We start from the raw sequence: 20,871 nt of genomic DNA, 5'->3' as shown, positions 1-20,871 counted from the left end.
TGTGAGAAAGTTATATAAATCATAGAACTGACTGCCCAACACAGATCAAGGAAATATTACCAAAACTGACAATGTGAAGTAAAATAAATTTTAAATTACATGATACTTAGCTCTTTTAACTGGCTGTTTGCACATTGTTGGGTAACACAGGACTATGACATCTTGGAATACTATTAAATATTATTTGAACAGTCCAACATAACTCACTGAGCACCTTGAGAGCAGGAACTGAAAACTCTGCATCATTGCACGCACGGAATGGGCTCTAGTGGAGACACATCTATATCAAATCAAGCCAAAGAGCATCAGGGTGGTATTCAGAATACAGACCATGCTAATTAGCTGGTATACTCATTATCCAGATGTACACGTTTACAGCGGACTCTCTGATGAGACAGTAGAGGGGTTGCAAGTTCCTGTGCGCCAGTAGCCCACCAAGGCAAGCTTTGACATCCCCTCTCACTGAGACAGGGGATTTGGTACTGATCATATAGGCACATTTCGGCCCCTTGGTGCACTACAGCATGATTCTTCACTGTTCCAGCCATCACTTCAGAATCATTGTGACCAAGTGACTACAGGTATTTGAAGCAAAACATGGGTAAAGTTAAGTGCAAAATTTAAATCTTTCAGAATTTATTATACAAAAAAAACTACAGAAAAAGATAAAACATAAAATATGCATCAAATCAACAAATGATCAGGTTTCCATTGTAACAAACATCACTGCTTTCAATTGTTACAAGCATTCACGACAGTGAGGTTCAAGTGGTGTCCATCGATTCACCTTCTGCAAAAGAATAAAATGAAATGTGTAAAAGTGTTTCCTAAACAATGGAGATAAAGATGATAGAGTATTAACAACACAACATGGTCGCCATCTAGATTTTAAATTACTAAGCAACTGTCAAAGGAAGGCACAGGAAAATGAACAATGGTCAGGAATCCTCAAACTGACTTCCTGATTGTAAATTATTACACCAAGTGTCTTACACTATTGTCAGATCCCCAGATCCACCTGTTGAGTTCTTCCCCATTCCTTTAGAAGATATTAACTTTCTGGGGTGCAATGTCTTGTTGCACTCAGATGCCATTCTCCATGTGAGACAGGGCAGGCAGGTTAATCAGGATACCCTGCAACAACTTACCAAGACAGCGTTGTTAGCATGCCCATTACCACCCTGAAATACATGGCAGCACTACCACCTCAAGGTCCCCTCAACTGAAAGATATAGAAATGGGATTCGAGGAATTTCAGTGCTGCATCTGATCTAATCATAATTGCTTTCTGCTAACACAATGTCTGAAATGGAAACACCCCTCTTTCCCCAGTACCTTGGTACAAGGTTTACCTTAAATACTAGGCAATGACGGTTTCCCTAAAAAAAAAGGGACAAAAATCAACAAACTTCTTTGGATTTTCACCAGCACTACCTCCATCATGGAGATGATCAGGATTTTTCACTAGACTAGTCACATTAGCTTTTATATTAACAGCAAAGCAGATGCTGGATACAGCAACAAGTGTCTCACAACCTGAGATCGAAAAGTCTTTCCACAATCTCCAATGAAATTTAGACTCTCAGTGAAATACTTACAGCTGTGGTTAGACTGGTGTGAATGCAACAGTCACTCAACAGGATCAACACTGTTTAGATCAGGGCAACTGGCTTGTTTGCTGCTCCTGCTACTGTTCAAATTCCACTGCAACTCATCAAACTTACATCAACAGCATCTCTCAATACCATGAAGGAGAGGAGCAATAACATCAGGGAAAAACCACCCTGCCTTGGTTAGAAACCTTTCATCACCACTGGCTCAAAGTCCTGAGCTTCCCAACCATTTAACAATGCGGGAACATTCACCAGATGGAGCAGGCCCATTGGTATTCCAACTGGTGATCCTGCCATTGATTCTTCTCATGGGGACTTTGGTTTGATCTACTGGTCCACCCATATTTTAGTGCTTCATGGAAACTTGCATTATCAGCACACATTTGAGGCTTTTCTCCACAAGTGACGCTGCAGTCATTTTGGATGTTCCCCAGGCTATGTTGAAGGTGCTGCATGCTTGATGTGAGTTGATCTCTTTCTCCTGGCTGGCTGAAGCATGCTGACCTTCTTATTGCTAGCAGATCTTAGTGTTTCCTTGCCATTATCATGAAGCTAGCCCTGTTCTTCTTGATGCTGAGTCCTAGGGCCTCAGTGGAAGTATCCAATACTACAGCTTTGATGTGGCCCGTTTTGCTGGAGTGGAATCAGCAGTATGAGCAATGTATTCCAGCCTGGTCTGCAAGATTGCTAGATTTATATCTCTCCATGATATGCCTGTGGGTTTCTGATTTGAAATGTCTTTGGTGGCTGGCTTGAGACCGATTCTTGTGCTTAGGCTTGAAATGGAAGTTCAGCTGTGAGTGAATGAGCCAGTAGTCTGTGTGATAGTCAGCACTGGGCATGATTCAAGTATGCAGCACATCCTCTAGATCATACCGTAATTGATCAGAGGGAGGATATTTCCAGGTGGTCATAGAGTCATAGTGTTATACAGCACTGTAACAGACCCTTCAGTCCAACTCGTCCATGTCAACCAGATATCTTAAATTAATCTGGTCCCATTTGCCAGCATTTGGTCCATATTCCCTCAAACCCTTCCTATGCATGTATGCATCTAGATGCCTTGTAAATGTCGTAATTGTATCAGCCTCCACCACTTCCTTATTCCATACAGGTGTCTTGAAGTGATCTTTTTGTTGAAGGAAGGTGTTGTTTATGAACAGCTGCTTTATAACCTTGTATCTTGATGACATTAATATCTAGAAATCTCTCGATTTCTGTCCTGAGTATGCTCAATTACAGAGCCTCCACAGCCCTCTAGGTTACAGGTTCCCAAAAATTCACCACCTTTAGTCAAGAAATTCCTCCTCAGTCACAAGTGATTTATCCTTTATTTAGAGATTGTGCCCTGGTTCTGGAGTCACCAGCCATGGGAAACATCTTATTTGTATCCACCCTCTCAGGCCCTGTAAGAATTCGCTAAGTTTCAGTAAGATCACCTCTCATTCTTCTAAAAGCTGGAGAATACAGGCCAGTTTCTTCAGTATCTCCCGACAGGACAACTCTGCCATCCTCGGTTTTAGTCTGGTAAACCCCTACTGCACTTCTTCTATGGCAAGTACACCCCTCCTTGGATAAGGAGATCAAAACCATACAAAATACTTTAGGTGAAGTCTCACCAATTCTCTGTAAAACCGCAGCTTTACTCGAGTTATGATGGAGACCAATATATTATTTGCTTGCCACATCTGCACGCTAGCTTTTAGTGACTCATGAGCAAGGACATCCAGGTCCCTATGGGTTTTAAAACTTTCCAAAATCTCACCATTTAAGAAATAATCTGCCTTTCTATTTGTTTCTACCAAAAACTGTATAACTTCACTTCTTCACTTTATATTCCATCAGCCAAACTCTGGTATTCTGTTCTGTACCTCAATGGAGAGGATATGGGTGACTGCTACTGTAGTCCACAGCTTCTGGTCATATTGTGACAGCCAAGATTTCACTTATTAATAAATTGCTGTTGAACTGAACTCACTCATTTCATTGAACATGAAGGCATCTTGATACTCTTTCATGTACTGTGTTGAGCGTGACTCATCCAGGAAGAGGGAGTAAACCCGCTTAATGTCATCCACTTGTACCTCTGTTCCCTGGTGCAAACAAAACAGGAGATAAATGGCTACCGGAACTAAATTGAGACAGAAATCAGTTTCAGGCATTAGATAAGATAGAGACGTATGATTTTTTTTTTGGTCTCTGGAAACAAGTCTATCTGCTCCAGAAGTTCGCAAAGTGAGAATACAGATACCAAGCGAGGTAACAAGTCCTAACGCAGCAAGGACTGACCTCCCACCACCTCCCCCCACCCTGGCCAAGCTAGGTCTCCTCTTGCAATGTTCACAGAGGGTTCACAACAATTTCAAGCCTTTAAATGGAGTTCCAGTGAAAAAAAACATTTGAGAAGAACTATTTTACATGGATGAAGCAAAATACTTCTTTCTGTTGTCTACACAGCCCAACGGAGATGAATTTTGAGATCTCTTACCACCCTACAATGTCAGTGAGGTAACAGGAGAAATACTGAGTGAAATGGAATAATATCACAATAAAAAGGGATTTCTTCTGCGCTTGAGAGGCGCCTGTGCGTGCACTGCCTATCTGTGTGCCTATCTATCTGTGTGCACACGCCTGCCTGTCTACCTGCCTTTGCCCGCCCACGCCAGCCTGTCTATGTCTGTGTGTGCGCACCTGTCTGGCTGTACTTGTGTGTGTGTCTGTGTATAGATCACAGTTGCATTCCTTTGTAAAGATCACAGTTGCATTCCTTTGTAACTGTTAGTTTCTACCTGACCCAGAAGTGCCCACCAGGTCCCCAAAAGGGGAGAGTGCAACATTTCCCACAGCCTACACCTTTCACTGCATGCAGGAAGCTACAAAGAAAGATAAAAACGTGGTCAAGAACTTTTAGGAAGTGCGCCTGTTCACTGTTTACCTTCCGTTTTTTGCAGACAAGGTTAGCAGCAGTAATCAGCTGGATGGAATACCGAAGTGATGTTTCTAAGCCGATCCGTGTTAGAACAGTGTATGCATCCTCACTCATCTCCACATCCTCCTCTTCACACCTATACATCAGGTTGGGGAAGGGGTGACATTTAACAGATTATTAATACAGAGAAACGCGGCTGTGCTCAGTAAATATATTTCCCTCACTGCCAGTTCCATTGTCCTACAAAAAAAAAGCAGACATATATAGATAGGCAGTGTCTGCTGTTACTCAGATGGTGAGTTACAGAACTTTGCTGAGCTACACCGAGTGGACAGAGGATGCGCAACAGCCTAAGGAAAGTCAAGGACAAAGCTCATTATTTATTCTCCCAGGCAACCTGCTCTGCCAATTAAGAAGGTGGGAACTGAACTATAATCGCACAAACTAGGGGCAGGGGGAGGCCAATCAGTTCCTTGAGCCTGCTCCTCCATTCAATAAGATCACGGGTCATTTGATTACTTCGCATTTGCGTCTACATCTGATAACATTTCATCCGTTTGCTTATCAGGAATCTATCTACCTCTAACTTAAAAATATTCAAAGACTGTTTCCTCTGCCTTTTGAAGAGGAGAATTCAAAAGGCTCACAACCCTGGGAGAGAGAAATTCTCATCTCTGATTTAATAGGTAATTAATTCATCACGGTCATGGTGAAGCTGATAGTAATATAAGAAGCTCTGCATCATCACCCTGTACATTATTTGCTCCCCAGATTCTTTGGATCATGTCCCACGATGGGGCAAAGATCAATAACAAATGTGCTTAGTATATGACACAATCACAAATGCTACAATCCTCTATGTCCATTCAGATGGATGAAGGCGTACTCACGCCATGACAGGTCTTACCTAAATCTTGATGCCTGCCTCCAGCTGTTCAGGATTGGATTTTGAGGCTCTTTTGGGTAAAGCAAACACACAGTTGCTGGAAAATAGTCAAGGGGCCTTTGAAGGGGGAACATAACTTTAAAATCAAAGTCATCCAATCAAGAGAGGATTTAGGAAACACTTCCTCACTCTCTCCTGCCAAAACAGTAGGTACTAACTTTCCCAGAAATTTAAAATCTAATATTAATTTTTTTTGCTAGGTCTAAGGTTATTAAGGGATAAGGAATGAAAGCAAGTTATTGAAGTCATACATCAGCCACAATCTCATTGGATGGCGGAACAAACATGAGAATCTGAATGCTGCGATGAAGTGAGTCAAAGCGAAAATGGTCCCTCCTTAGCCCGGGGTGCTGAGGTCAGTTATAACAATTTTGATGAGAGCTACTAGAAGGTACAACAGTGTGGGACACAGGATAATACAGTGAATTAATTACCCTCCCTTTGTTGAGGGATCTCTTTAGAAATGGTCACAATTGGATGTTCACTGCACTGGAAGACATCAATCTCAAACCCAATTGCTACAATTCTGCTATACAGTAGTTAAAAAAAAATCAAAGATCATCATTTGCTTTTCTTAACACTGAACGCTTCACCTGATCTTGAGGATCTGTTTTGTTTCCTTCTCATTGTAGGGTGATGTTGAGATGATTACCAATCGATCCAGCAAGTCAATTGGAATTCCATGAGGGCTTTTGTAGTTTGTACCACGGATCCTGAAAAACAAAAGGTATTAAGCAAAATGCTCTCCCTCTCTCTTTATCTTATATTTTTGCGTATCAAGGTTTCTCAGCCCAGAATCATGAGATTTTTTTTTAGTTCCGAATGGATTTTAAAAATTCTGTTCATGGGATCATCCGCTACACCAGCATTTGTTGCATCTCCCTAATTGTCCTTGAGGTAGTGATAATGAGCAGCATTGAATCTCACATAAAAGTGGCTGAAGACAAAAACACCTGAAATTTTCTTTTACCGAGGAATTCTGCAAGTATAGCATTGTTAATTATCTTAAATAAATGCACGGGCTTCTTTAAATTTGTAGAAACCTTAATGTTCCTTTATCTTCTATTACTCTCAAGACTGTGTTGAAATCACCAAAAAATGACCTCAGCATTCTGACCTCCTTAATGTTCTTCACTCTCAATGTTCCATGATCTTCCCAAACATTCCTGTAATGACCTCCACAATGTTCTCTAACTTTCGCAGAACAACCTCCCCTAGGAGTAGGGGCATGGGGAAAGGGCAGGAGGGTGGAATGGCAGAGCAGGCGCAAGGGTTGATAGGCCTACTCATCTCTTATGCGCCTTGCCCTCGCTGTTCTTCATCTTCCTCGATGCTTCTCCTGACCTCCAACTCCTATTTGGATTCTCCTCGAACACCTCCTCGCTATACCTGACCACTCAAGGGTTTCCAAACTTTTCAAAGACCTTGCTGCTCACATGTGCCCCACCGATATCACAGTCCACAATTCCTGAGCTAACCAATTATCGTTTCTGTCTCCCAACTGCTGATTCACTTCTACAGGTCTCATTTACAAGCTGTGACTGGAGAGGCTGCAGCAGTCGAGCTTGAGACAGGCAGAATCTTTTGAGTTAAGGAGCAGCTAGGTCTTTCCCGCTCCTGCTGCTCTCCATTGCTAAGAGTATGAACTGTCAGTTTTCATTCAGACTCTCCACTGTCAAAAACCAATAGATCCATCGGTCAGTACAAAGACAATCAGCTGACTCGCAGTTGCTTGGATTAAGCTGCTTCTTGAGCAGCTTTGTGGGTTGCCAGACAGTCAAGCTGAAAACAAGTGAAACTGTCCACGAAACTGAGCCAAACTGAGAGCTCCAATTGTTTTCAGCACGAAAGTCCAGAAATCCATATTGCAGCCTGAGAAGCAGCTTAATCAGAGTTACTGCCAAATGGATCTTTTCTCATACAAAGAACAAAGAACAAAGAAAATTACCGCACAGGAACAGGCCCTTCGGCCCTCCAAGCCTGCGCCGATCCAGATCCTCTATCTAAACCTGTCGCCTATCTTCCAAGGATCTGTATCCATCTGCTCCCTGCCCATTCATGTATCTGTCTAGATACATCTTAAATGATGCTATCGTGCCCGCCTCTCCCACCTCCGCTGGCAACGCGTTCCACGCACCCACCACCCTCTGCGTAAAGAACTTTCCATGCATATCTCCCTTAAACTTTTCCCCTCTCACCTTGAAATCGTGACCCCTAGTAATTGAGTCCCCCACTCTGTGAAAAAGCTTCTTGCTATCCACACTGTCTATACCTCTCATGATTTTGTAGACCTCAATCAGGTCCCCCCTCAACCTCCGTCTTTCTAATGTAAATAATCCTAATCTACTCAACCCCTCTTCATAGCTAGCGCCCTCCATACCAGGCAACATCCTGGTGAACCTCCGCCGCACCCTCTCCAAAGCATCCACATCCTTTTGGTAATGCGGTGACCAGAACTGTACACAGTATTCCAAATGTGGTCAAACCAAAGTCCTATACAACTGTAACATGACCTGCCAACTCTTGTACTCAATACCCCGTCCGATGAATGAAAGCATGCCGTATGCCTTCTTGACCACTCTATCCACCTGCGTTGCCACCTTCAGGGTACAATGGACCTGAACACCCAGATCTCTCTGTGCATCAATTTTCCCCAGGGCTTTTCTCGTATTAAAAAAGTTCCTGAAAGTTGGAAGGAAGAGTTCAAATAGCAGAGATTTCTCAGCCCTGGTGCAGTGCAAATACATGTCAAGTGCTGTCAGCAACTCACAATTAATAGGAAATGGCTTTACAGTTTTACATGTCTGAACCTCCCATGAAGAAAATATTTGGACAGCTCTCACCCAGTCGTACCTGGTTATCCCACGGTTCGTTGCCATGATCAACACTGGGGCCATGTCGCTCTCCAAACCACGGTTTAGGAAGGAGAAACATTCAATGTCCAGCATGTGGACTTCATCAATAAACAGCACCTGGAAAAGTCCAGCACAAGACCAGTAAATGTGCTGTACTTTGAGTATTATTTCAAATGAAATGACCTTCATGAGGGAAGCCAGTATGAAGGACCATACCTTCACCACACCAAACTTCCAGGAAGAACTGAATCCCTGTGCACTCACCCCAGGAATTATCTCTGCTTTTCCCTCTTCCCTCCATTCAGCCACCTTTGCGTTGATCTGCTCACGAACTTCTGACTTTATTTCTCCAGTATCACCTGTGAAGACGCAGCATATTGATAGGTTTATCTACATTTTGTGCCTCTGCGACTGACATGGGTGCCCGCCATGCAGCCATGCACAAAGGTAAAATCTATGCTCCCAGTAACCGGTATCATTGACTTGAGATGCATATAAACAGATTTACGGGGCAATAATTACAAGATTGAAGGAGAAATTGATGATAAAAGTATTGGAGAAAGCGGACAAACTGGATAGTGGAAACCATCCAAAGAAGAGGCAAGACAATGCCAATGCCCCAATAAAACTTTGGTGAGAATGAATATTTGTGCCACAACATCAGCCAAACTTCAGGCCAATGAAAATCAAAACTAGTCAAAGCAATGAAATAGGAAAAAAACTGAGACAGCAATTCTGGTCTCCCTGCTATAGGAAAGATGTTGTGAAACTTGAAAGGGTTCAGAAAAGATTCACAAGGATGTTGCTGGGGTTGGAGGATTTGAGCTATACGGAGGGGATGAATAGGCTGGGGCTATTTTCCCTGGAGTGCTGGAGGATGAAGGGTGACCCTCTCGAGGTTTATAAAATCATGAGGGGCATAGATAGGGTCAAGAGCCAGGGTCTTTTCCCAAGGGTAGGGGAGTCCAAAACTAGAGGGCACAGGTTTAAGGTGAGAGGGGAAAGATTTAAAAGATACCTAAGGGGCAACTTTTTCACACAGAAGGCGGTGCATGTATGGAATGAGCACCAGCGGAAGTCAGGGAGGCTGGTACAATTACAACATTTAAAAGGCATCTGGACGGGTACATGAAGAGGAAAGCTTTAGAGGGAGATGGGCCATAAGTTGGTAAATGGTACTAGATTAATTTAGGATATCTGATCAGCGAGGACGAGTTGGACCGAAGGGTCCATTTCTGTGATGGACAGCTCTATGACTTAGATACGCCTGTGTTTGTAGCCCAGTTTACCAACGCGTCAGGAAAGGGATGATGATATCTGGTCCACAGGCTATAGTTTGGTTACTCTATTCTTAACCATGGGGCTCATGAAATACAGTAGAAAAATTTTCAACCTACAAGAACCATACTTATGGCAGCAGGGGCAAAAAATAATTAAAATAAAGAGGCAATAAAATAGCAGTCAGGTGTCATTTGCAAGGATTTTGCACCCAGGCCACAACAGAACCAGAATGAGACAGCTATAAAAATGATCTGCGTTGTGAAATCCTACAGGGCTGTGAGGGATGTGTGCGCAAAGGTTATGAAAACATAGCGCAGCTTAATAGTACTTTTCTTTCCATCTCTCATGCTGAGCTCTTGGCCTAAATTGAAAACCTGCTTGATGATCAGTTATCTTCACCCTGCCAACATCACTGTATACTCATCCTTCCTATGATTCAGGGCAATAAAGTAGTGGGCCTCTCTTTGTGTGTCTCAGAGACAATGTCACCAGAGTCTAGACAGATGACCATTGTAAGTGTGTGTTAGCAAGGTGTGCAACCTGAGAGCAGGGCATTAAAGCTGAGCCTGATTCTACCTCCATCTTAATTTCATAAAATATTTTAGTTGGTAGGAAGGGGTGTTGGGAAGTCAATGAATGAAGGCTAGATGGGAATATTTTCTCCTTTCTGCTCAGCCTACAGCTTCCAAGATCAATTGAAGTGACACTGCCACTGAGAAACCCGAGAGCAGCTTGTGGCACAGACAGAGCTCTACACTCAGTCGATTGCTTTCCTACTGAGGCATTGTGGGGCACATTTGAAATACCTTGTCTTTCACAATCTGCATTGGCTGCCCTTGGCATCTGGCTTCGCTGAGCTGAAAGATCTGAGCAAATCTTACCCGAGAACAAAGCCAGAAACCCCTGTGTCCTGCTGTTGATCACATCAATCTCGTGCAATGTTACTGTATGAACCACCTCCTTCCGTTTCTGAAGCTCTCCATCCGGGCACTGCACAAATTTTGTCTGCAGAAAGGAATGTTTTCACAAGGTTATCTTTTGATTTCAGTTTTCTTTTCCAATTTGCACCCTCCTGATTTCCTGAGGTACAGTTGCATTTTAACCAACTAAGTGAACTTAAGTCAGGATTGTAAACAAGTTATTCTGTCAGTGTTAGAAATGCAGGCTCCTTTCACAGCTCTCAGAGATGATGGACAGCAGCATGGTGCGTGACACAACACAATCTGAATAGGTTGATTAAAATATAAAAAGCCGAGTTCTAGGAGGAGTATTTTGGAACACTGGTAGCGTTCCTTCCTCTGGGCCAGAAGGTCCAGATTCTAGTTCCCACCTGCCCTGGATGTGTATCATAACATGTCCGAACAGATTATCTAAAATAGCTAAGAGTTGGGCTCCTTCACCTTCAAATCCAATTTAATGTAATTCCCTTCCCTCTCGTCACCCCTGCTGGACACTTCTTGCTTAAACAACAGTCCACGAGTGACAAGGGTTATTCAGTGAAACCACAGCTGGGAATCACTGGTGCAAGACCATCCAAAGTACAGTGAAAGGAGCCCCACTCACCCATTTCAAGAACGACCTTCTGCCCAGACTGTAACAGAACCTGCAGTAGCCGCATCGGTCTGTACAGCCACCTACGGACTCACCCCGAGAAAGGAAGAGAGTCATCGTCATCGGTGAGGAACTGCCAATGAATGAAAAAGTGGAAGTTTTAAACCAAAAGAGCTGGGTTTCCTGTTGGGCTTTAATGGTGCAGTGGCAGTGTAACTACCCTTGAGTCAGAAGGTCCAGGTTCAAGTCCCAACTCCAGAGGTGTGTCATAACATATCTGGACAGGTTGGTTTGAAAACACTGAAGATCTGGTTTCCCACCACTTCCAATTCCATTTTAATTTAATCCCTTCCCTCTTTCCCTACCCTACCATTATGTCATTTGCACATTTTCCCCCGTAGGCATTTTAATTCATTCATTTAATTAGTGATATTGGTGATTTGATAAACATGATGGCAGTGCTTGTAATTTGATTGGGTGATATGGTAATTTGGTGATCGGTTAAAATATAAAGAAAAGTGCTGGGCTCCTACACTTCCCACTGGGCAGTGTTTGTAATTTGTTAACGAGGTATTGGCTAATTTGATTTCCTTAAAAAGAACTGGTTTATTTTTGGGCATGGAAGGGCCAGAAGGGAAAAGTAGAAACTGGTGTTTTTTTTAAAGTATAGATTTACAATAAAATCCTTGTAAATCTCTGAAAGACATTTGTTATCTAATTTAACAAACGAACAGTCGGTTGAACATACTCAACTGTGGAAAATATCCAGTCCGGTGTAATCCAACAAACACACACAGATACCATCTGGTCAGTCACTATCAAGCATCTTGCTCCCCATTTTGTCCTTTTGCTCTTCAAGACAGTGTGATGGGCTTCAATGAAAATCTCAACAGGGTCTACATGGGTGTGGGTGAGGCTTCCTCTCCCCAACCCCAGCCACTCAACTATACTGAAAGTAGCCACTAAAAATTAACATGCACACTGATATTTTCAGTAGGAGCCTCTGACAGAAACAGGAAGTAGGAAGAGGAGTAGGGCATTCAGCCCTTTGAACCTGCTCCACCATTCAATCTGATCACGGCTGAACACCCAACTCAATATCCTATTCCCTCCCTGTTTCCTTTGATCCCTTTAGCTCCAAGAACTATATCTGACTCCTTGAAAACAGTTCTCCGGCATCCAGGGTTTTAAGCAGGCCGCCCAAAAAATACACCAACTGCAGAAGACATACCTGGGCCCCCATTGCATCGTAATCACGAGCTCGCGTGAAGGATCGCCCCAGTTTGCTAATCTTGCCTGTTGCTTTATCAATGGTAATCACATCCCTACAAAAAACAGGGAAACCAAAGTTACATTATTAGTTAATGTTTGGCAGAGAGCTGACAAAAACCTTGAGCTCCATCCAACATGAAGTAGTACGATTTAAAAGAACTGAAGTACGTTCCCCTGACCAAGGCCTACTAAACCCAACATGAAAAGGCAATCAAAATTAGGCCATTATTCGCCTTTGTGGTTCACATCTATGACTCATCAGACTAGCTGGAACGGTCAGCCATAGCTTATCACCCACAGAAACAGAAAATCAAAATCAAGTTGGACCAAAGGGTCTGTTTCCCTGCTGTATAACTGACCCTATAATACCAAGCTTCTGTTATGCTCCTGTTCAAACAGGGTTCACAGAAGGGTTGTGGCTAAAACACAACAGCAGCAGCAGCATGAAATAGAGAGATTTTGTTAGTTTGGGGAAATGGGCACGAATGTGGATTTAAGGTTACAATCAGATCAACTATGATCTTCTTAAATGTCATGGCTGGCTCCAGGTTTAATCCTGCTTTTTGTTCACATGTCCAACTTCTGCAGGTGCATGTGCTTAGGAAAATAGCTACCTAAGCAGATGGTGAGAAGACAAATAGGGCATGCCTCCTCGAGGAGAATGTGAAGGGAACTAGGCAAGTTGCAGTGCCACTTGCATAATGACATGCATAACTCCCTCACAGAATTTCAAATAAAGTTATTGTAGTAACTTCAAAAGCAATGCTGATCTTTTTTATTTTAAACTTGCTGCTGCTCAGATAAGAGGCTGGCAGAGAAAGGAGAATTATGGACAACAGAAGAAGGTTTAGAATAGAACAACCAAAACAGGCAGGCAATGCAGTCCAGCTGAGGTAACATTCACATTAACTCTCATCAGTTAAATGAGAGAATCTACTTACCCAGCTTGCACTTTCTCTTTTGTCAAACACTCAATCATCTTCGTCCCCAGGTCATAAATTGTCTCCATCTCTGTTGTTTTCAGGGTTAGCTTTCCAACCTTTGCACCCTGTGAGAAGGAAAATACACCTCATTATGCTTCAGGCCAATCTACGTGAATTATGTCGGAACTGGGGAATGGGAAATAGAAAATGACAGAAGAAAAGAACAAGAAGCAGTGGTAACCAACAGGCCCAGGCTAATGCTCTGGGGTCACTACTACAGCTGGTAGAATTTAAATTCAATTAATAAATCTGAAATTGAAAGGCCAGTGCCAGTTATTTATGACACCATCGTTAACTGTTGTGAAAATCTCTCTGATTCACTCAGGTCCTTCAGGAAAGAATTTTACCACGCTTACCTGGTCTGGCCTATATGTGACTCCAGACCCACAGCAATGTGGATGATTCTTAATCACCCTCTAAAACCTTTTAGACAGCCAATCAGTTCAAGGGCAATTAGGAATGGACAAGACATGCAGGCTTTGCCTATGACACTCACATTCCATGAAAGAATAAAGGAAAACAAATATAGTTTTAAGACTGCTGAATTATAAAATTTCTCTCATTCATCAGTCTGATATTACCGTGCCAGTGGCTGGTCTGTCAATCTGAATTTCCACAACTTCCCCTTCTATTATTTCAGTTTCCTCCCTGTTTTGGGAGAAAAAAAAAGCTGATTAAACTATATCAAGACTAAATTAGTACAAGATTTTCATGGACTAACTGTACACAATTGCAGCTGCACCTTTCTACTGCTTCACAAGTTTCACCTTATAGCTACTGCATCAGTAATGCACTTGGAAATTCCAACTGGCCCACATCAAAGTCTGGTATCCAGCTGTTTATATAACACTATCTTCCTCCTGCATAAATGGGCATTCAAAACTATGGGTAAGGACTTAAAACAATACAAGGTGGGACTTATTTTCTGAAATTTACAATATTCTTTAACTCAAGGGAAGATTTTCTCTTTGGTGCCAAGTTTGACAGAAAGTGATGGAGCAGAAGGCCTCACAAATATGAGCACAGACAGGAACACAAGCACTGTCCAGTGCTGTGATAAATGCTTCCCCCAGTAAGCAAAGATACACCCTGTAGTTTTTAAAAGTATGGACAAAGGACGAAAAGCCAACCTCTCTCTCAGCATCGTATTCTCCAGCAATATTGTAGTTGCACAATGATTAAACATTAATTTCATTCACAGCCAGATGGATGAGTATATTGCTGAGGCCAAATCTCAGACTCCTGATTGGTATTATGCCTCTCAGCTTCATAACTTGATGTGCAAAAATGTCGCTTCTGGCTCTGAGCATTATTTAATATGTTTTGTAACAGCCTACCCTAGTTCCCAACAAGTATTCTGATTCATATGGATCTTCCGACAATTCATGTCACATAAGTATAATTTACATTGTAAAACAGTCTTGAAATATTAATAATTTTCCAGAGAAACATAATATTGATCAAAGGCCAAAAGTAAAAGGATCAGCAGTCTGGATGTTCCAGGATACTGCAGGGCAAAAGTCTTGATTTCAATATAGTTGGGGAACAGGATGATAGTGCAGGACAGCACATCTACAGCTCAGGGACAATAGAGGATAGGTTCAGAGGAACAATGACATTAGTAACATTGATAAAGTAGAAACACAACAAGGTCTACAATGGTTAGCTGGTGTAAAACTATATTAAACAAACAGCTGTAACAAGTAAGGCAGGCTATGCTTACTTGATCCGGACCCCAATGGACCTGCGAAAAGACTGAGTTAGTGCTTCAGTCTTGCTCATTTCCAGAGAGAAGATTTCACTGCCAGCAATAGCTGTGAATGGAGTGTCCTGCCCTAGAGCTTGAGCCATCCCTGAAGAATACAGTAAGACATTTTCAATTATAACAAAAGCAAAAAATACAGTGGAGCCTTTTTTAAACAGGTTCATGTTTCAGATGGATATTGTAGAAACATGCAAGACACAAAATGAAGAGATTAATCCTGAGCATTGTTTCAAGCTAAACAACTGTGGGATTTGGGCAGAAAATGAGTAAAAAAGTTAGGTAACACTTCTTCATGAAGACTGACAAATGGCTGGAATGATCAAGGTAAGGTGGGTGCAAGATCATCCATCATTCAAGCAGACACATCTAATTTCAAAATCTCCACAAATATTCAGGCAAAACTCCCTAAAAATCAAAGCTGATGGACTGGACACTATCCGAATAGTATCACCCCAACATGTCCTATTTTTTTCCCTTTCTCTATTCTCATTCCAGAGGAAGACAAAATGAAATACTGTAAAAAGACTACATTATGACAGCTTGACATTAGTAACTGAACGGTGTTTACAACTGTTCAGAATGATTACAACTTGTCCACCAAGTTTCAAGTCTAAACATCTTAATAGAAGCAGAGCGACAGTACAGAAAAGCAAGCAGATCTTGCAATCCTAATCCCACTACCTCAGCAGACACCCTGTGACCACGGGTCCAAAGATCGAGAATCAATTCCAGGCTCCGGTGAATATCTGTGCAGAGATTGCAAATTCTGTGCATGTCTGCATGGGTTTCCTCCCACAATCCAAAGATGTGCAGGTTAGGTAGATTGGCCATGCTAAATTGCCCATTGTGTTCAGGGATGTACAGGATAGGTGCAGGGTTACAAGGGTAAGGTACGGGGTGGGTCTGAGTGGGATGCTCTTCGGAGGATCAGTGTGCTCTCGATGGGCTGAATGGTTTGCTAGGGATTCTATGATTGCATGAATCAGTATGAAAACTGGCAGAAACCCACATCCCCAAGCAAACTTCACCCTCAAATCAACAGACAGCTGGAAATGTCATTTAGTTCAGGAGGGACTATATGTTTATAATGGAGCTGAATGGACTAAATCAGCTCTCGACTGTATTTATTTCTGTACTGAGCATGACATTTTACTACACTTTATCACGCATGAAGTGTTTGGAGACATTGCTGAGGTTTCATCAGGTACACAACAAATTCAAGTATTTCTGAACCACTTCAAAAACAATTGATTTCAGTACCATACAAGTAAATCATCACTGACCCATTGCAATGGCAGTTTTTCCTGTTCCGGGCTGGCCAGCAATGAGGACTGCTCTCCCAGCAATCTTTCCCTCCTTAATCATCTCGAGAATGACTCCAGCAGCACGTCGAGCACTGAGTTGTCCCACCATCCCCTGAGAGACCTGAAACAAGAGAACCACAAACAGCTCAGTAAGGAGACATCCACAGCACACAAAACTGGCAAGCCTGATGTGCTGGGTCATAAGTAACTGGATACCTGGCAGTGATGGTGGTGTGGGGATGTAGAGACGGAAGGTGAAAGTATCTGTATAACAATTGCAGGAGCTTCATCACTCACTCTAGGACATTTCCGCACACTTGGGATAGCGAGTCTGCAACTCCACAGACATGTCAGTTCACTGATCGGGGTCTCAAACTCCCCTGCCCAAGCGTCTACACACACTGGTGGTTCTCACTTTTGATTAATCAAAGATGGGCCTGCAGTTGTCCATTCAAACCTTTGAATGTGGCATCCCTTTAAACATGAAAACTCCCAGTCCAAACATCCTACGACAGCATTTGCTTCTCAAAGAAAAGTAGGAAATATTTATGCAGCCATTAAAAATACAGGTTACTATGTCAGCACAATCCATGGCAGACTAAACAGAAAGTAGATGACCTGTCAGCCTCTCTCACATCAAGTTTGGAAAGGGAACTCCATTTTGACGATTTTTGTTTTAGCAATGCTGATGGGCACATTCTACCCACTCACATCCTTCACTTCCATTCATGCTCTCTTCAAATATCTCTTCCGTGCTCACCCTGATGAGGAGTAATCCCAAGGAATGGAACCTATAAATACTAAGAACCTGGGGCATTTTTTCAGCATCATTTCTCAATCAGGATTGGTAGGGTTCACGGCAGAGTAAAGCTCATCCCACTCTTGCTAGTTATGCCCTACGTGTGACATTTTCCCCAACTGCTACAGGTGTCAGCCTGCTGCTAGAAGTTGACAATTCAAAACACCCTGACATATCCACCTAAAACTGGTCAAGGTGGTTAAACTAATTTCGCAAGTCACCTTGACCAGTTTATAGTGGATGTTGTCATAGGGTTTTGCACAGAATTATCTTCCTTACAATATCACCTGCTTAAATGCAATAAATTAATGAGGATACCTGCTCAGAAGATAAATGGCCAGTCTCAGAGACAAATTCCGGGTTCAATCCTTATCTTGTGCTTTTGGGCCTCAGTGTATCAGGGTCAAACAAATCAACAGAACAGGACTCCCATTTCTGGTGGACTGTTATGAGAACCCAGTATCAGATCAAGCTATTGCAAGAAACTGTGTCATTCCCGTCAGCCTCAAATCCACTGCCTTAGTGCCTTTGCACTGTACCTGTCGGGGTTCCAGCGCATCATCAAGTCCTAAGCCACGGATGTGCGAATGGGCACCTGTACAAAGTAGAAAGATACCAAATTATTTCAACTTATTGAGTTCAACTCTCAGGACAGGCACTAATTTTGTAAATAAGGTTTTGATCTTGATCGTGATTATGAAACACAGCTGCGTACACAGCAGACGACACATCTAAAATTGAACTGGATTTGAAATAGACTGGGTGATGCCCTCCCAATATCTCAGCAGATAAAAGCACTACCTGATGGACTGAAGATGGCCCCAGTTTAGAATTTTGAGATGATTCTCAGTGATTGATGATGGCTCAGTGGTTAGTTCTGCTGCCTCACAGCACCTGGGACCCGGGTTCGTTTCCACCCTAGGGTCACTGTCTGTATGGAGTTTGCACATTCTCCCCATGTCTGTGTGGGTTTCCTCCCACAGTCCAAAGATGTGAGTACTAGGTGGATTGGTCATGCTAAATTGCCCGCCGTGTTCAGCGATGTATAGGCTAGGTGGATTAGCCATGGGAAATGCAGGGTTATAGAGATGGGGTAGGGGTCTGGGTGGGATGCTCTTCGGAGGGCCTGTGTGGACTCGATGGGCTGAATGGCCCGCTTCCACACCATAAGGATTCTATGATTCCTGTTAGGCTTCAAAAAGTGACAGTAAAAACTAGATCCAACTTTTGGTCTCCATGGCTCTAGCTACCAAGTGCTCAGACAATAGCTCACTAACATCAACAGTCTAGGTCATTGTCTTGCAACCATGGGTTCCACCCTAAAAGGGCCCCATGCAATTCTCAGGTCCCACTCTCTCATTTACTTCATTCACCAGTGTAAGATTTAGATTTCCACACTTCTCAGGGAGGATAAGAATCCATAGTAAATGGGACGCATCCCAGATAGTCCGAACACATTCATCCCTCACTGCTTTGCAACTTCCAGTGAGTATACAAAGGGGTGTCACTGTTGCTTGATACAAGACCCCATTAATGGTACCAGTTCAACAAATAAAATCCAAACTATCTGAAAAGTGGTTTAATTAAAATAATAGTTAAAAGATTTTTTGAATTTCCATTCATTTGCTCAATTGCATTTTACTTTGTTTTCATCCTAGTGTTATAAAGGCAGGAGAGAAAGAAGTTTGGGCCCCCAATGGAATTTCAAAAATGAGTGAGTGAGCAAAGGTCTGGCAGATGGAATACAATGTAAATAAATGTGAAGTCATACATTTTGGTAGGAGTAATAGTAAAAAGGATTATTACTTGAATGGTAAAAAGTTGCAGCATGCTGCTATGCAGAGGGACCTGGGTGTCCTTGTGCATGAATCACAGAAGGTAGGTCTGCAGGTACAACAAGTAATTAGGAAGGCAAATGGAATTTTGTCCTTCATTGCTAAAGGGATTGAAATAAAAAGCAGAGAGGTTATGTTGCAGCTGTACAAGGTGCTGGTGAGGCCACACCTGGAGTACTGTGTGCAGTTTTGGTCTCCTTACTTGAGAAAGGATGTACTGGCACTGGAGGGGGTGCAAAGGAGGTTCACTAGGTTGATTCCGGAGTTGAGGGGGTTGGCTTATGAGGAGAGACTGAGTAGATTGGGATTATATTCATTGGAATTCAGAAGATTGAGGGGGGATCTTATAGAAACATATAAAATTATGAAGGGAATAGATAAGATAGAAGTAGAGAGGATGTTTCCACTGGCAGGTGAAGCTAGGACAAGAGGGCATAGCCTCAAGATTACAGGGAGCAGATTTAGGACTGAACTGAGAAGGAATTTCTTCACCCAGAGGGTTGTTAATCTATGGAATTCCTTGCCCAGTGAAGTAGTTGACGCTACTTCAGTAAACGTTTTTAAAAAAAAGGTAGATTTTTTTTGAACAATAAAGGAATTAAGGGATACGGTGAGAACGCGGGTAAGTGGATCTGAGTCTATGAAAGGATCAGCCATGATCTTATTGAATGGCGGAGCAGGCTCGAAGGGCCAGACGGCCTACTCCTGCTCCTATAGTTCTTATGTTCTAATGGAGTTACTTGAATCAAAAACTGTTGAAAGGCAGCGGGTAGGAGGCCAAGGAGGGCCTATTTAGGTGACCACTGGGAATATGTCTACATTCCAGCACTGGATGAAAGAAACTAAGCGTGGATAAATTTTAAAAACAAGCCTACCAATTCTCTCTATCCTGGTGACATCTCTGACTTCAGGAACCTTTGTTGCTGTGGTCTGAAAGACAATATGTGCATATTAAAAAGGGAGATGAGTTTTAATTATGGCATAAAATGAACTCAAGCAAAGTTCTCACTAACTTCAACAAACAGGTCACACAATAACTTAAAGGTACAAGACAACTGAATCAATGAACATCTTACCATGAAATGTGGTTTATAACATATTAATACTGCTCTGTTACCAATGTTATCTATGTCATACAATTCAGTATCAGCTGTTTGACTCTCTTATCTCAATTAAGGTCAGACTGCGGGTTGATACTTGGAAATGGCAACAGCAACACTTCTGTTGTTTTGCCAGAATCCTGGCCACACTGCAAGAAGTGGGAATGACACCCACTGTCTCTGCTTCCTGGTGAATACTGGGGCTCTTTTAGGCTGAAATGAATGAATTACGTAAAAATATACTGGCTAGCTGCAACCAGATTGAAGGACAGGTGGTTAAAGCCTGATGTGGTTCCTTGTTAAACTCTGTTTGGCCGAGACTGGAGTTCAGGGTGGAGCTGTGGCCCATACAAACGATCACATTTTAGCAAACAACTTAATGTGGCTGATGACATCTGAATCAGAACAATCAAAAGAAGTTGCTTGGTGCAGCTGGCAGCCCCCAGTCCCAGAGCTGGAAAATCATGGGCTCAACCCCCCAAGACCTGAGAACTGAGTCAACACTGACACTTCAGGTTAAGTCCCTAAATTTAGACACGAAAAGGAGTGGGGAGGGAATATTCAAAAAGATAACAGGGTGCTATTCAAACAGGAACAGGGGAGGGGAGAGATAGTAGGAACTGCAGATGCTGGAGAAT

General features: G+C 42.6%; 1 protein-coding gene across 1 annotated transcript in view; it reads right to left on the bottom strand.

Annotated features, from left to right (window-relative positions):
* Positions 1-619: 619 nt before the first annotated feature.
* ruvbl2 (RuvB-like AAA ATPase 2) overlaps positions 620-20,871 on the bottom strand; it is a 25,586-nt gene continuing 5,334 nt past the window's right edge. Inside the window, exons 2-15 of the mRNA XM_048617545.1 lie at positions 20,009-20,063; positions 17,838-17,893; positions 16,479-16,620; positions 15,154-15,283; positions 14,012-14,078; positions 13,389-13,495; positions 12,407-12,500; positions 10,506-10,629; positions 8,608-8,702; positions 8,342-8,460; positions 6,082-6,201; positions 4,549-4,678; positions 3,592-3,706; positions 620-790 (exon numbers count right to left, since the gene is read on the bottom strand). Coding sequence (XP_048473502.1) covers positions 765-790; positions 3,592-3,706; positions 4,549-4,678; positions 6,082-6,201; positions 8,342-8,460; positions 8,608-8,702; positions 10,506-10,629; positions 12,407-12,500; positions 13,389-13,495; positions 14,012-14,078; positions 15,154-15,283; positions 16,479-16,620; positions 17,838-17,893; positions 20,009-20,063 — 1,380 coding nt within the window. The 3' untranslated portion in view covers positions 620-764. The remainder of the gene's footprint in view (positions 791-3,591; positions 3,707-4,548; positions 4,679-6,081; positions 6,202-8,341; positions 8,461-8,607; positions 8,703-10,505; positions 10,630-12,406; positions 12,501-13,388; positions 13,496-14,011; positions 14,079-15,153; positions 15,284-16,478; positions 16,621-17,837; positions 17,894-20,008; positions 20,064-20,871) is intronic.

The sequence above is a fragment of the Rhincodon typus genome, chromosome 37 (assembly GCF_021869965.1).
Source record: "Rhincodon typus isolate 14 chromosome 37, sRhiTyp1.1, whole genome shotgun sequence".
Classification (NCBI taxonomy): domain Eukaryota; kingdom Metazoa; phylum Chordata; class Chondrichthyes; order Orectolobiformes; family Rhincodontidae; genus Rhincodon; species Rhincodon typus.
Note: the sequence above shows the minus strand (reverse complement) of the source record. Positions and strands in the feature narration are given on the sequence as shown.